The 14,605-nt window shown below is 47.8% G+C and overlaps 1 protein-coding gene across 2 annotated transcripts; it reads left to right on the top strand.

The window, feature by feature from the left end:
- Positions 1-1,006: 1,006 nt before the first annotated feature.
- On the top strand, positions 1,007-12,897 carry HIKESHI (heat shock protein nuclear import factor hikeshi). Of its 2 annotated transcripts, none has more exons than XM_081197467.1 (5): positions 1,007-1,168; positions 3,311-3,548; positions 8,341-8,492; positions 10,893-11,011; positions 12,663-12,897. In XM_081197467.1, the coding sequence occupies exons 1-5, from the start codon at positions 1,028-1,030 to the stop codon at positions 12,715-12,717; spliced, it is 705 nt and encodes a 234-aa protein (XP_081053593.1). In that variant the 5' UTR covers positions 1,007-1,027; the 3' UTR covers positions 12,718-12,897. The 2 variants fall into 2 exon arrangements, with proteins under 2 accessions (XP_081053593.1, XP_081053594.1); XM_081197468.1 differs by lacking the exon at positions 1,007-1,168 and adding an exon at positions 1,299-1,375.
- The last annotated feature ends 1,708 nt before the right edge of the window (positions 12,898-14,605 follow it).

Genomic DNA, 14,605 nt, shown 5'->3' with positions numbered 1-14,605 from the left:
TCCATCTAGTTTTCTATCTGCGGGGATATTTGTGTGTGTGTAAAAATACTCGTCACTTGAGCCCTCCCTGCCCAGATTTTGTAGTGATGCAGCCTACAGTGGTTTTTAAAAAATGTATTTTATTTATTACATTTATATTCCACCAAGAAGCTCAATGTCTGTGTCCATGGCAGGGCTCACACCAACTCTGTAAGCTGCTTCAGCAACATTGAAGTCTGAGTATCTGAAGTGTGCATGCACACGAAAGCTTATACCAATCACTAACTTAGTTGGTCTCTAAGGTGCTACTGGAAGGAATTATTTATTTTATTTTATTTTGTTTCAATTAAAGATTGAGGACATTGACATTCTGTTCCTAGCCCTGCAGAAGTATTGAATGCCGAAGCAGCCTGGAAAAATTCTGTATAGTTTTAGGGATTAATTTTGTATGTATTTCAGTCTTCCTCCAAACAGATGCAGTTGGTACTTGGTGCTGTGCTTGAAAAATTATTCTGCTGAACCTTAAAACCTGCATGCATACAGCAGCAGAAATTGGCTGCGTAGCTTTTCCATTAGGCATGGGGGGAAAATAGCCAGTGGCACCTCTGTCCTGAAAAGCCTCTATGTTAATAATAATAATAGAAATAATAATAGTAGTAGTAATAATAATAATAATAATAGTAAAAAGTTATTTATACCCCCCCCCAAAATCTGGCTGGGTTTCCTCAGCCACTCTGGGCGGTTTCCAACCAAAGATTAAAAATACATTAAAAGTTTTGGCACGGGGAAGTTGTTGGAGCAGGAAGATAATTCGATTTTAGGCCGGAAGTTCCTGCTAAGAACCAAGGCCCATCCTTTCCCTGAGCTGCCTTAGCCACCTCATTCCTTGCAAGACTACATTTCCCAGCGTCCTCCGCTTCACGGAACGTTCGCGCGCGGCGCGCTGGGATACGTAGTCCTCCACCAGGATGCCTGAAATCCCACACACAAACACACGCAAGAATGCCCGCCTATCCCCATGCGAATCATTTCCTTCCGTTTGCCCCGGATGAGCTTCGGCGGGCGGGGTGGCACGGAGGGGCCACCGGGGTGGTCGCCTGGGCCGGTCGTGGCTTTCGAGGAAGCGGCCTTGCCGAGCGGAGCCGCCTCCGCCACCGCCATGTTTGGCTGCTTGGTCGCGGGGAGGCTGGTGAGTGGCGCCCGCGGCCGGCAGCGCAGGCCGGAGTGGGCGGGGCCCCTTGCTGCCGGGTCTCTATGGAAACGAGGGGGGAAAGGGGGTTGCCATGGGAACGAGAGGGCACTTGGGGTTTCTATGGTGAGGGATGCGGGCGCCTGGTTCCCTTGGTAACTCGTAAGGCCCAGGGGGGGATGCGCCAGGCGTTTCTCGTGGAAGTGGGTGAGGAAATATCTGGCGATATATGTACTGCTTTAAGGTTTCTTTTCCATATATGTTATGATATATGAGAAGAAGGAAGTCCCAGCAAAGGAAGAATAGATACAAAAGCTCATGGAATACGCAGAAATTGCAAAACTTACCAGAAGAATAAGAAATTAAGATCGCAAACTTTTTACAAAATAATGGAAATGGTTTACAGAATATTTACAGATAAATTGTAAACAGATAAAACCATTGGCAGGATTCTCGTAAAAACCTGCAGTTTTATAAGAGCATATATTTAAAGGAGATGAATATATGAGCAAATTAAGTTACTTTGGAATATGCAGAAGATATTAAAAGTAAATTTAAGGAGCCACAAAAAGAGGGGGAGGGAAGTCAATTTTTGAAATGTCAAAATGATTGTAAAATCAGTAAAATGTATAAACTTGAAAAGTATAAATAAAAATTAAAAAATACAATCAAGCAGTATATTACTTTTTAAAATTAAATTTGTATACCACCCTTCATCCACAGATCTTACGGCAGTTCACACACACACAAATACAATATAAAAACCACAAAATGCATAGTAAAAGTAAGAACAATAGCAAAGCAACAATCCCCTTTCCCACAGCACATATAAATTTTATGGAGTATTTGTGTGTTTGTATACCTCTTGAATTTCCCCCCTCTACATTCACACAGTATATATAGTGGTATAAACTATATACCGCTTGATTGTAGGGGGAAAACCTCAACAGTGGTCAACAAATGAGATAAAAACAAAGAAAGCACTTTTTTTTTAAAAAAAGAGTAAGACCATGATTTAAAATTTGCAGGTTAAAACTGCAGTAGACTAAAACAGATTAAAACTAGTTGTACAAAACTAGGCCTGCCGTGTTTAATGGATTGCATTAACTGAGTAAAAATATTTTGGTCAATGAAAAATGTGCTTCCAATTAACCGGGCAGCATATTTTCCCCCATTTAAAATCGTATTTTTAATAAATAAAAAACAATAGCAACTTTCAATGGAACCTAGGCAACAAAAATACAAGCAATAAAACAATTGAAACATCTAAAAAACAATTCCAGTACAGATGCAGGTTGGAAAAGATCTGTGCTTTAAAAGCTTGCTGAATAAGAAAGCTCTTCAGTAGGTTACAAACAGCCAGCAGGGACAGCGCCTTGCCTAATGTTTAACAGGGAATTCCAAAGGGTAGGTGTCCTAACCCAGTGTTTCCCAACCACTGTTCCGCGGCACACTAGTGTGCCGCGAGATGTTGCCTGGTGTGCCGCGAGATGTTGCCTGGAGGGAGGCGGGCGAGTCGGGCGGCGAGAGGCGGGGCGGCGGCGGCGAGGAGAGGCCGCCCAGCACGGGGCTCTCGCCGTCTGCCTGCCTGGCTGCCTGCGAGCTCGGCGGGCAGCGCCTCCGTCCGCAGCGCCCGCCTCGCGGCTCTCATTCCCTGCCCCTGCCAAAGCTCACCCAGCCAAGCCGCGCTCTCCTTCCTGCCTCGCTTTGCTGCCTCCTCCCCCCCCCACCCCCAAAGCTTGGAGGTTCCCCGGCAAGGGGGAGGGAAAAAATTGAAACTTACACTTTCGTGCGTCCCTCCCGGCATGACGCTGCGCGCTGATGTCACGGGGCTGTAATGGTGGTGTGCCTCGAGATTTTTTTCATCAAACAAGTGTGCCTTTGCCCAAAAAAGGTTGGGAAACACTGTCCTAACCAGAAAGGTGAAATTCCTAACTTGTGCATAATGGACCTCCTGCTATGATGGTATGTGCAGGAGGTCCTCACCTGCAGAGAATAGATAGGAGAAGGGTTTTTTGGCACACTGCTTCCTTTTTTTCCTGCACAGTCTCCATTTCAATGCATTCTTCTTTTTTCCTGGAGGGAGTTTTAATTCCGCTACAGGCTCAAATCCATACTTCATTCCCTGCTCTTCTTTTGTAGGTGCAAACAGTTGCACAGCAGGTGGCAGAAGACAAGTTTGTGTTTGACTTGCCCGACTATGACAGCATCAACCACGTGGTGGTCTTCATGCTGGGGACCGTTCCCTTCCCAGAGGGAATGGGTGGATCTGTCTACTTCTGCTACCCCGATGAAAATGGGATAGCAGTGTGGCAGCTCCTGGGCTTTGTCACAAATGAAAAACCAAGTGCCATCTTCAAAATTTCCAGTCTGAAATCTGGTAAGAACATTGAGCATAACCATTAAAGCCTGGGAAGGGGTTTGCTGTAGAGATAGGTGACTGGTAGCCAGAAGCAACAATTCAACCTTCACTTTCGCTTGTGGTCCACAGCATAGCTGTTAGTCCCACCTCTTTTCTCTGAGGCACAGGCAAAGGGCTCTTGAACCCCCTTCTTCTCTGCCCAGATGTTGTGATTAGCAAAATGGACTCTATGTTCCTTGTTTGTGCCTTGGCTCATACATGGGAGCCATTGGCTGAGGCCCTCAAGGGGAGAACTGACAGGAGGGGAAGAGAGAGAGAGATAAAAATCCCTTTGTTTGTATCTCAGATTCTGTGGAAGTGAGTAGAGGCAGTATTGCTGACCTTTCAGCCTTTGCTCATGACTGGTTTTTATTCCTAGGTAAGCGTTTGCCTGTAGGGGGTGGGGAGTTCCTTAGCCCAAGCTGCCTCACCCTACTCAAAAGTTATTCTGTGTGACTCTGCCAGAGCTGGCGCTAAAATCATGTATTCTGCGTCTGAAAGATGCAGGAAGAGAGAACCCAGAATCACTCACTGTGCTTCAAGCTGTCCTCCTAGTTGTCTTCTTTGGGGTAACTGGTGTGTGCCCTCTGTTCCCAGAGAGGGGTCCTTTCTTGAAGCAACCTTTTTATGCAGCTAAGATACTCAAAAGTAGAACTACAGTGTTGACATCAGTGGCTAACTTAATTCATTTCACTTCTTGTCCTCTGAGCATGTCTTAGCTGGATACAGCATGCTCCGAGTAGACCAACTGAAATGAATTGACTTAAGTTAGCCGTTGATGTCAGTACCGTGGAGACTATGGTTTTGAAGCATTAAAACGCCACTGCTTTTCTGTTGTCGGGCTGTGTTCTCTGTTTCTTGTTGACGGAGGTAGATGCTTTGTTTACGAAGTCTTATGTAAGGACTGCGTGCTGCTTGCTGCCTGCTGCCCAGGAAGACTCCCTGAGTGAGTGCCTGAGGGCCCTGCTCCTTCCTGCCACTTACCATCTGGCCTGGGGCGGGGCCTGAAGCCTCATAAGGACTGCGTGCGGCTTGTGGCCCGCTGCCCAGGAAGACTCCCCTGAGTGAGTGCCTGAGGGCCCTGCTCCTCCCTGCCACTTACCATCTGGCCTGGGGCGGGGCCTGAAGCCTCATAAGGACTGCGTGCGGCTTGTGGCCCGCTGCCCAGGAAGACTCCCCTGAGTGAGTGCCTGAGGGCCCTGCTCCTCCCTGCCACTTACCACCTGGCCCAGGGCGGGGCCTGACAGGCCTCACTAGGACAGTTGTTATTGCCGGAGAGGCACAGAGTGTTTTTAAAATGTTTTTAAAAATTTTCTCTGGATTTTTTGTATGTGGGGGGTGGGGGTGGGATTGATGTTTGGTTGGGCTTGGGGAATTATTATTTTTTTATTTTGATGTTTTTGTAATTTTTACATTTTTTTGTTTGTATTGTTTTATTGGTTTTGTTTGTTTGTTTAAGGTGTTCTTTTGTTTTTAGGGGGAGGGTTCAGGGCTGCCGGGGAGTGGGCCCCAGCCCACAAAATGGCTGGGGCATGTTCCACAGGGGGGGGGATGCACTGGGACAACCGATCTCAGTGATCACGGGTAGGAGGAGGAGCTACGCTAAGACCAGACCATGTCATTACAGAGGAGGCAGGTTTAGTCGTTGTCTGAGGACTATCCCTGCCTCCGGGTCTGGTCCTGACCGGATGGATACTAGAATCAGCAAGGGATACCCACATGACCTGAAGGTGCTGCTGTGCAATGCCAGGTCAATGATTCATAAGACCACTGCCATCCATGACTTGGTCATGGATGGAGGGTTTGACCTGGCATGTGTAACAGAGACTTGGTTGGATGAAGCAGATGGGCCTGTCCTTGCCGCTGCTTGTCCACCAGGTTTCTCTTACGCACAGCAACCCAGGTCACGTGGGCGGGGAGGGGGGGTTGCAGTGATTTTTAGGAAGTCATTAGTTTGCACCAGGCGTCCTATTGGGAAGACCCAGTTTTCTGAGTGCATGTTCTGGAAGTTGGGCAATAGGGGCAGTACAGGATTCCTTTTGGTGTACCGACCTCCCCGCTGCACCAAGGATTCCCTGCCCGAGCTGCTTCAGGTCGTGGCGGATGTTCTCCTGGAGACACCTAGTTTGGTCGTCCTAGGGGATTTTAACATCCATGCCGACACGACCTTACAAGGGGCCGCTCGGGACTTCGTGGAAAGCATGGCCTCCATGGGGCTGTCCCTGAATAAGTCTGGCCCAACCCATAGCCGTGGACATGCCTTAGACCTGGTGTTTACCTCTATGGATGTTGGTGATCTGACACTAAGTAAAAGCGAAACGAAAGAAGTGCCATGGTCAGATCACTTCCTGGTGCAACTGGACTTCTCTGCGACCCATCCCCTCTGCAGGGAGGTGGGACCAATTCGGATGGTCCGCCCCCGCCACTTAATGGATCCAAATGGTTTCCAGAGAGTGGTAGGGGATGCTTTATCCCATGTTGATGGCCTTTCAGCTGATTCCCTGGTGGCCCGCTGGAATGTGGAGTTAACCAGGGCTATTGACTGTTTGGCTCCGAAGCGCCCTCTCCGATTGCATGGAGCCCGGACAGCCCCGTGGTTTTCCACGGATCTGAGGGCAATTAAACAATCGTTGAGACGGCTAGAGCGCCGGTGGCGGATAACTCATTCCGAATCTGACCGGACACAGGTTAGAGCTCAACGTCGAGCCTACCAAGTGGCGATAGCGACGGCGAAGAAGAATTTCTTCACCGCCTCTATTGCATCTGCAGAAAACAGCAGCAGGAGACTTTTTCAGGTGGTTCACAATTTAGCGGAACCACCTGCAACATCGGGGCCCAGTACGGGCCACATGTTCTCCTGCAATGATTTTGCAAAGTTTTTTGCAGATAAAATCGCTCAGATTCGGGAAGAAGTAGACTCCACCGTGGGAGCAGGGCCGGGGCGGGAGAGTGCTAGAGTTCTGTCTAGTCAAGTTGAGTGGGATCAATTCCAATCTGTTACCTCCGAGGATGTGGACAGGCTGCTTGGACGAGTGAAACCAACCACCTGTCTCCTGGATCCTTGCCCATCCTGGCTTATAAAAGCTAGCCGGGAAGGACTGGGCGATGGGCTTCGTGGGGTGGTGAATGCTTCCCTCCGTGAGGGAGCCTTCCCAGACCCTCTGAAAGAGGCGGTTATTAAACCGCTTCTTAAAAAACCATCTTTAGATGCGGCCACGATGGCCAACTATCGCCCAGTCTCAAATCTTCCATTCCTGGGCAAGGTGATTGAGCGAGCGGTTGCCGAACAACTCCAGGCACGCCTGGAAGAAGCGGACCATTTGGATCCCTTCCAGTCGGGATTCAGGCCTCATCATGGGACTGAAACTGCCTTAGTCGCACTGGTTGATGATCTCCGGCGGGCTAGGGACAAAGGTGAGAGCTGTTTCCTAGTTCTGCTGGATCTCTCAGCGGCGTTCGATACCATCGACCATAGCATCCTTCTGGACCGTCTTGAGGGGCTGGGAGCTGGGGGCACTGTTATACAGTGGTTCCGCTCCTTCCTCCTGGGCCGTGTTCAGAAAGTGGTGGTGGGGGATGAGTGTTCAGACCCCTGGGCTCTCACTTGTGGGGTGCCTCAGGGTTCTGTCCTCTCCCCCATGCTTTTCAACATCTACATGCGGCTGCTGGGAGAGATCATCAGGAGGTTTGGGCTGGGTGTTCATCAGTATGCGGATGATACCCAGCTCTACCTCTCTTTTAAATCAGAACCAGTGAAGGCGGTGAAGGTCCTGTGTGAGTGTCTGGAGGCGGTTGGAGGATGGATGGCGGCTAACAGATTGAGGTTGAATCCTGACAAGACAGAAGTACTGTTTTTGGGGGACAGGAGGCGGGCAGGTGTGGAGGATTCCCTGGTCCTGAATGGGGTAACTGTGCCCCTGAAGGACCAGGTGCGCAGCCTGGGAGTCATTTTGGTCTCACAGCTGTCCATGGAGGCACAGGTCAAATCTGTGTCCAGGGCAGCTGTTTACCAGCTCCATCTGGTACGTAGGCTGAGACCCTATCTGCCTGCGGACTGTCTCGCCAGAGTGGTGCATGCTCTGGTTATCTCCCGCTTGGACTACTGCAATGCACTCTACGTGGGGCTACCTTTGAAGGTGACTCGGAAACTACAACTAATCCAGAATGCGGCAGCTAGACTGGTGACTGGGAGCGGCCGCCGAGGCCATATAACACCGGTCTTGAAAGACCTGCATTGGCTCCCAGTACGTTTCCGAGCACAATTCAAAGTGTTGGTGCTGACCTTTAAAGCCCTAAACGGCCTCGGTCCAGTATACCTGAAGGAGCGTCTCCACCCCCATCATTCTGCCCGGACGCTGAGGTCCAGCGCCGAGGGCCTTCTGGCGGTTCCCTCATTGCGAGAAGCAAAGCTACAGGGAACCAGGCAGAGGGCCTTCTCGGTAGTGGCGCCCGCCCTGTGGAACGCCCTTCCAGCAGATGTCAAAGCGATAAACAACTACCTGACATTCAGGAGACATCTTAAGGCAGCCCTGTTCAGGGAAGTTTTTAACGTGTGATATTTTATTGTATTTTTGGTTTTTATGGAAGCCGCCCAGAGTGGCTGGGGAGGCCCAGCCAGATGGGCGGGGTATAAATAATAAATTATTATTATTATTATTATTATTATTATTATTATTATTATTATTATGTAAATCTGGGCTTTTTTCAGAACTGTGCTTCTACTGAGGTCAGGACAGATGCATTACACCACTTGTGATGTTGTCTCTTTTAGGGAAAGGTAGCCATCATCCGTTTGGAGCTATGAATATCCCCCAAACGCCATCTGTAGCCCAGATTGGGATTTCTGTGGAGCTTCTGGAACTGTTGGCTCAGCAAACTCCTGTAGCAAGTGCCGCTGTGTCATCAGTCAATTCATTCACAGAGGTAATGAATAGGAAGCGATTTTGATTTCAGCAGTTACTGCCGGAATAGCCTCTTCATTAATGGGTCTTAGAGCATGGGACATAATGCCATGAAGACAAGTGAGGCATTGACAAAAATTGCCTTACTCGTCAGAGCAGCAGCTTTCAAACTGTTTTCTGAGTTCCTCAGTGAAAAGAGCAATAATGTTCCCTGAAAGACAGCTTGATCCTCAGTACCGATCTTTGCTTGCAGATGTGTAGCTTTAACAGAATGTTGGAGCAGAGCCTCCATTTTCACAATAATAGTGAATCATAGAATCTTAGAGTTGGAAGGGATCCAAGGGTCATCTAATCCAACCCCCTGCAATGCAAGGAATCTCGGCTAAAGCATTCATAGCAGATGGCCATCCAGCCTCTGCTTAAAAACCTGCAAGGAAGGAGAGTCCACCACCTCTCATGGGAGTCTGTTCCACTGCTGAACAGCTCTTCCTGTCAGAAAGGTTTTCCTGATGTTTAGTCGGAGTCTCCCTTCTTGTAATTTGGAAGACATTGGTTTGAGGCCTACCCTCCAGAGCAGGAGAAAACAAGCATGTTCGCTCTTCCATGTGATCCCAACATTAACTGACTCTACACCCATAAAATTTCCCATAATGCTCTGTGGTATGCAGGAGGTTCTTTGGCAGTCGACTCCATGTGAAAAGGGTTCTCTAAAAGAATTTAGAAGCACATTTTTTAGAAGGCCATCTGTCTAATTCTTCTGCGGTTATTGGCCTAGATCCTATAATAAGGGAAGGGACGTCCTTAAAAGGAAAGTTTCCTTTCTCTTGCAGCTGTCCCTGAAAACCCTTTTGGGAGTGTCAGAAGGTACCTCTCTCCTGAGATATGGGGCATAAAGAGCTACTGCAAGGAATTGCTCAAAACTGGGGTCCTGCCCCCAAAACAGCTTTCCATCTAAGATAATTTTCTAGGTCACTGATATATTATTATAAAAAAAAAGATTTGGGATTAAGCCCATTAAACACAGTGAGATTTACTTCTGAGTAAAGGATTATATAGTCAATAGCTTTATAAAGGCATGTTAATAATTCAGCAGAGTGTTATATTAAGTGGTGCATGAGCCTGCAATGTGTAATCAGAGTAATTTTAGGAAAAGATACCAAGTAGAGTAGAAACATTTCCGGCTTAGCTAGTCCCTTACAATAAAAACCCTTACATTAAAGGTAAAGGGACCCCTCACTGTTAGGTCCAGTCCCGGACGACTCTGGGGTTGCAACGCTCATCTCGCTTTACTGGCCGAGGAAGCTGGCGTACAGCTTCCGGGTCATGTGGCCAGCATGACTAAGCCGCTTCTGGCGAACCAGAGCAGCACACGGAAACGGCGTTTACCTCCCCGCCGGAGCAGTACCTATTTATCTACTTGCACTTTGACGTGCCTTCGAACTGCTATGTTGGCAGGAGCAGGGACTGAGCAACGGGAGCTCATTCCGTCGCAGGGATTCGAACCGCCGACCTTCTGATCGGCAAGCCCTAGGCTCTGTGGTTTAGACCACAGCACCACCCGCATCCCTAGGCCATCCTCAAATGGTCTAATTAGACCGTACAGAGATTCCCACCGCTGAAGAAAATCTATAATTTCTAATATGATGATTAAAATGAACACATAAACTTACCCTTTCTCTTATAACTTTGTGAACTGGTGGCAGTTTGCAAAAACATTATAGTACTGTGGTTGGCAACTCTGTGTACTGACAGACAACTCCCTAGAAACCTTTGGAACAGAGAGTTACCTATTCATCTGTTATCTGTCTTCCCAGCTAATACTCCTCTTTCAATTTCTTTATTTATACAAGCGTTAATAAACTGCCAACTCATGAAAAATATTGTGACTGTGTATACAATTAAATGAACATAATAAGACACAGAAGCAATGGCCAACACTCAATCAAATTAATTCCATTGCAATGCTTGGCGAAACAAACGTTTCCAGCAGGTGACAAAATACTAAATATTGTAGGAAACATCCCAACTCGTGTTTCTCAAAGTGGCTTGCAAACCTAAAAACAACTTGCAGTGATAAAATATTCCATAAAACTTCTCTTAGGGAGGAACAAGTTATTAACACAAAGCGCTGTCTCCCCTCCCTGGCTTTTGCAACTGGTTGCATTTGTTTCCCTGCTGACATGTCCAGAAGCAGGTCTCCTATTGTCCTGAAGCCTTTGCTGAGGCAGCGTGAGTCAAATGAGCAGATCACTCTTGTACAGTAACGAGATGCACTCCTCATAATATAGTAATATGTTTTCATTTGGATCGTATTGGTAAACAATTGTTTAAATGCCAAAATAGAACACCTAGCTAGGATTGACTGAAATGATTATGTACATCCCTTTTTTTAAAAAAGTGCTTTTGTTGTTGTGTATTTCAGTTCACTCAAAAGATGCTAGACAATTTTTATAACTTTGCTTCATCCTTCGCTGTCACCCAGGCCCAAATGACACCCAACCCATCGGAAGCTTTTATTCCCGCAAATGTAGTTTTGAAATGGTAAGGAGATTGCTGGGGGAGGACTGTGCCTTCGCCAACACAAGGTCTTGGTAGGACTGAATTAATGGTGCAGTAGTAACATTATCTCTAACTGTAAGAGTTACCTTTTTATTATAACAGTAGTTGAATTTATACTATGTAAAACTACAGTGGTGCCTCGCAAGACGAAATTAATTCGTTCCGCAAGTCTCTTTGTCTTGCGATGCACGGTTTCCCATAGGAATGCATTGAAAATCAATTAATGCGTTCCAAGGGAAACCGCCTTCAGACCAGGTCCGGGGACAGTCTGTCCCCGGACCTCTTCTGAAGGCTGGGGGGGGGGACAAGGGCTTTTCTTCCCACCCCCAGCATTTTAAAACCGCCCGGGACAGCGGAGGACTTCTCCGCTGTCCGGGGCGATTTAAAAGCCCCTGGGAAGGCAGGCAGGGGGGACAAAGACTTTCGCCCCCCGCCCGCCTTCAGAAGGTGTTCCCGCCCCCCGCCCCGCTTCGGAGCAGCGTTCCGAAGTGGGGTGGCTGGGGCAGGTGTTCCCGCCCCCCCGCCCGGCTTCGCAACAGCGCTCCGGAGCCCGGCGGCTGGGGCAGGTGTTCCCGCCCCCGTCCCGCTTCGGAGCAGCGTTCCGAAGCGGGGTGGCTGGGGCAGGTGTTCCCGCCCCCGTCCCGCTTCGGAGCAGCGTTCCGAAGCGGGGTGGCTGGGGCAGGTGTTCCCGCCCCCCCCCCCCGCCCGGCTTCGCAGCAGCGCTCCGGAGCCTGGCGGCTGGGGCAGGTGTTCCCGCCCCCCCGCCCCGCTTCGGAGCAGCGTTCCGAAGCGGGGTGGCTGGGGCAGGTGTTCCCGCCCCCCGCCCGGCTTCGGAGCACCGGGAGAAGCGATCTCCCCGCAGCCCCTTGCTTCAAAAGAGGTCCGGGGGCAGCGGGAAGCGCTTCCCGCTGCCCCCGGACCTCTTTTGAAGCAAGGGGCAGTGGGGAGAAGCGATCTCCCCGCAGCCAGCCGCTTGCTTCAAAAGAGGTCCGGGACCTCTTTTGAAGCAAGCGGCTGCGGGGAGAAGCGCAGCCGCTTGCTTCAAAAGAGGTCCGGGGGCAGCGGGAAGCGCTTCCCGCTGCCCCCGGACCTCTTTTGAAGCAAGGGGCGGTGGGGAGAAGCGATCTCCCCGCCGCCCCTTGCTTCAAAAGAGAAGACCCGCTGTCCCCGGGGCAAGCTTCGTTTTGCGAAGCAAGCCCATAGGGAAATTCGTCTTGCGAGGCAACTCGAAAACGAAAAAACCTTTCGTTTTGCGAGTTTTTCGTCTCGCGAGGCGTTCGTCTTGCGGGGTACCACTGTATTTCATGTATTTAGATCAGGCTTGTGAATAGCCCTTCAGCCTGGTTACCTGCAGCAAGTCTGATATGCTTCCAGACAATCAAGACCAGGAATTTAACAAAAAGCAGACACAATGTTTTAAAAATTATTTTTGATAAATACAAATTAGGATTCCTGAAGGAATTGCATTGCACCCAGCATAACTGTTCAAGAGCCAGTGGTGTTGGAGTGAAAATCCTGGTGATCTTCCCTTTCCAGTACATGCAAAGGAGAAGGATAGCATAAAGCTCAGCAAAGTAGCTAGAAGACGGCTTTTATGTGACTTTATTTGTGCTTATCTTTTTTCTTCTTGTAGGTACGAGAATTTCCAAAGAAGATTAACTCAGAATCCTTTGTTTTGGAAAACATAATCTGGAGCCAAGTTCTCGCTAATGCGCGCTATAGCAACTGGTCACAACTTAAAAGATGCAAAAGATGGAGCCTACGAAATAAATCTGGATTGGTCGATTAAAAGTCTGAGCAGAATTGGGGGAGGGCAGCTTTTGTAATATTTATGGGGCATTTGTTACAAATTAAAGCTCTAAAAAACAGTCATTGCCGTTTTTCTTTTTTTAGAGTTAAAAATGTGGAACCACAACAGGAACTTCTCATTATGAATTGTATGGAAACTCTTTCCATCATGTTAACGAGCAAATGGGTCCTTGTTTGGTGGTTCTTTAACGCTTTAGGTTCTGGCACTGTTGTGCGTATCAAATTGCAAATAAAATTTGGTCTGAAGCCTGTGCCTCTTTGAAAATACGCTGTTAATGGTTTCCAGTGTAATTCTGTCTTAGTACAGATAGAACAGTTCAAAAATTCATACAAGCATAGGGTTGGAAGGGCCCCTGAGGATAATCTAATCCAACCCAAATATACAGCGTTCCAATACGGGGATCAAATCTGCAACCTTGCATTGTTATCAGCACTATTCTCTAGCCAACTGAGCTATCCAGTAGATATGATTAGCTCCTGGTGTATTGTGTCTGAACTCTGTACTTCATTTCTTTCTATGTAATATCTTGGTCTGTATGTATTTACCTGCTGGGGTTCACAACTAATAACTTCCCTAGGCCCAGAGTTCATCCAAACATAGTTGTCTGAGAAACTGGTCACATAGCTACTGGTGACCTATCTTGGTTCTTTTTTCCAAGGTTGTCTGGCGAGAAGAGGATCTGTCAGTGGTACAATTTCCTGTTTAAGAAGGGTTGCCAAAACAGCTGTTGCAAGGTGTTGCCATTGCAGATCCTGCTGAACCTGTCAGCCAGTGGGTTGCCAAACTCTGATCCACGAGCTTCATTCCAGTAGTCCACGGAGTGTCTGCGGATTTGTAGTTGAAGAAGACAGATGACACATTAAAGATCCATCTTGGTTTTTAATCCAGTGTGCTACTGCTTCTTTCGTTTCTTGTATATCTTCCACAGGGTGTACAGTGGTACCTCGGGTTACATACGCTTCAGGTTACAAACTCCGCTAAACTAGAAATAGTGCTTCAGGTTAAGAACTTTGCTTCAGGATGAGAACAGAAATCGTGCTCTGGCGGCGCGGCAGCAGCGGGAGGCCCCGTTAGCTAAAGTGGTGCTTCAGGTTAAGTACAGTTTCAGGTTAAGTACGAACCCCCGGAACGAATTAAGTACTTAACCCGAGGTACCACTGTATTTAAAATACATTATATAAGAAATAAAAGGAGCAATAAAAATACAGTTAAAAACCATGCAGCACCTAGCACAGCACAGTATGATTGCTGCAGCAGGCAGAATCGTCGCTTAAGTGATCTGTCTCACCAGTTTTCAAGTGGGCCATGCGGGGGGGGGGGGGTTGAGAACAACTAACCCGATAATTTCTCTTATTCATGGACCTTGCATTCTTGCATTGTTTCTGTTCCAGTCGGACTTCTCAGCCATCCTCCCTAGCTTGTTTTGCACACATTTCCATCTATATATATTTTACTGCGGATAAGTCTGCCTAAAATGTTTTTTCAGATGCCGAGTATTACTTGGGAGTACATAAAGCCTCCAGGCTTTACATATGTGCTTGTGTTAAATATTTAAGGCATCTCTCAAATCCATGCTTTCTTTCAGTCTTAGGGTGTTGTTGCTTTAAGAAGACGACTTCTTTTTGTCCCATGATGGTTTCGCCAAAAGGGACTGAGTAAAATGAATTTATTTTATTACTACTTTATTACCAGCATCTATTTTAAACCAGGGTCCAATACTTCATTTTCTGAAGAAATTGCTGTCGATGCCTTTTCTTTATTTCATT

Source organism: Podarcis bocagei (genome assembly GCF_964188305.1).
Source record: "Podarcis bocagei genome assembly, chromosome: 6".
Lineage (NCBI taxonomy): Eukaryota > Metazoa > Chordata > Lepidosauria > Squamata > Lacertidae > Podarcis > Podarcis bocagei.
This window is presented reverse-complemented; position numbering and strand designations above follow the sequence as displayed.

Coding starts and splice junctions, on each gene's coding strand:
- HIKESHI (XM_081197467.1), top strand. CDS start 1,028: ATGAGCTTCGGCGGGCGGGGTGGCACGGAGGGGCCACCGGGGTGGTCG. Junction 3,549..8,340: donor AATTTCCAGTCTGAAATCTG/GTAAGAACATTG, acceptor TGTCTCTTTTAG/GGAAAGGTAGCCATCATCCG. Junction 11,012..12,662: donor GCAAATGTAGTTTTGAAATG/GTAAGGAGATTG, acceptor TTCTTCTTGTAG/GTACGAGAATTTCCAAAGAA.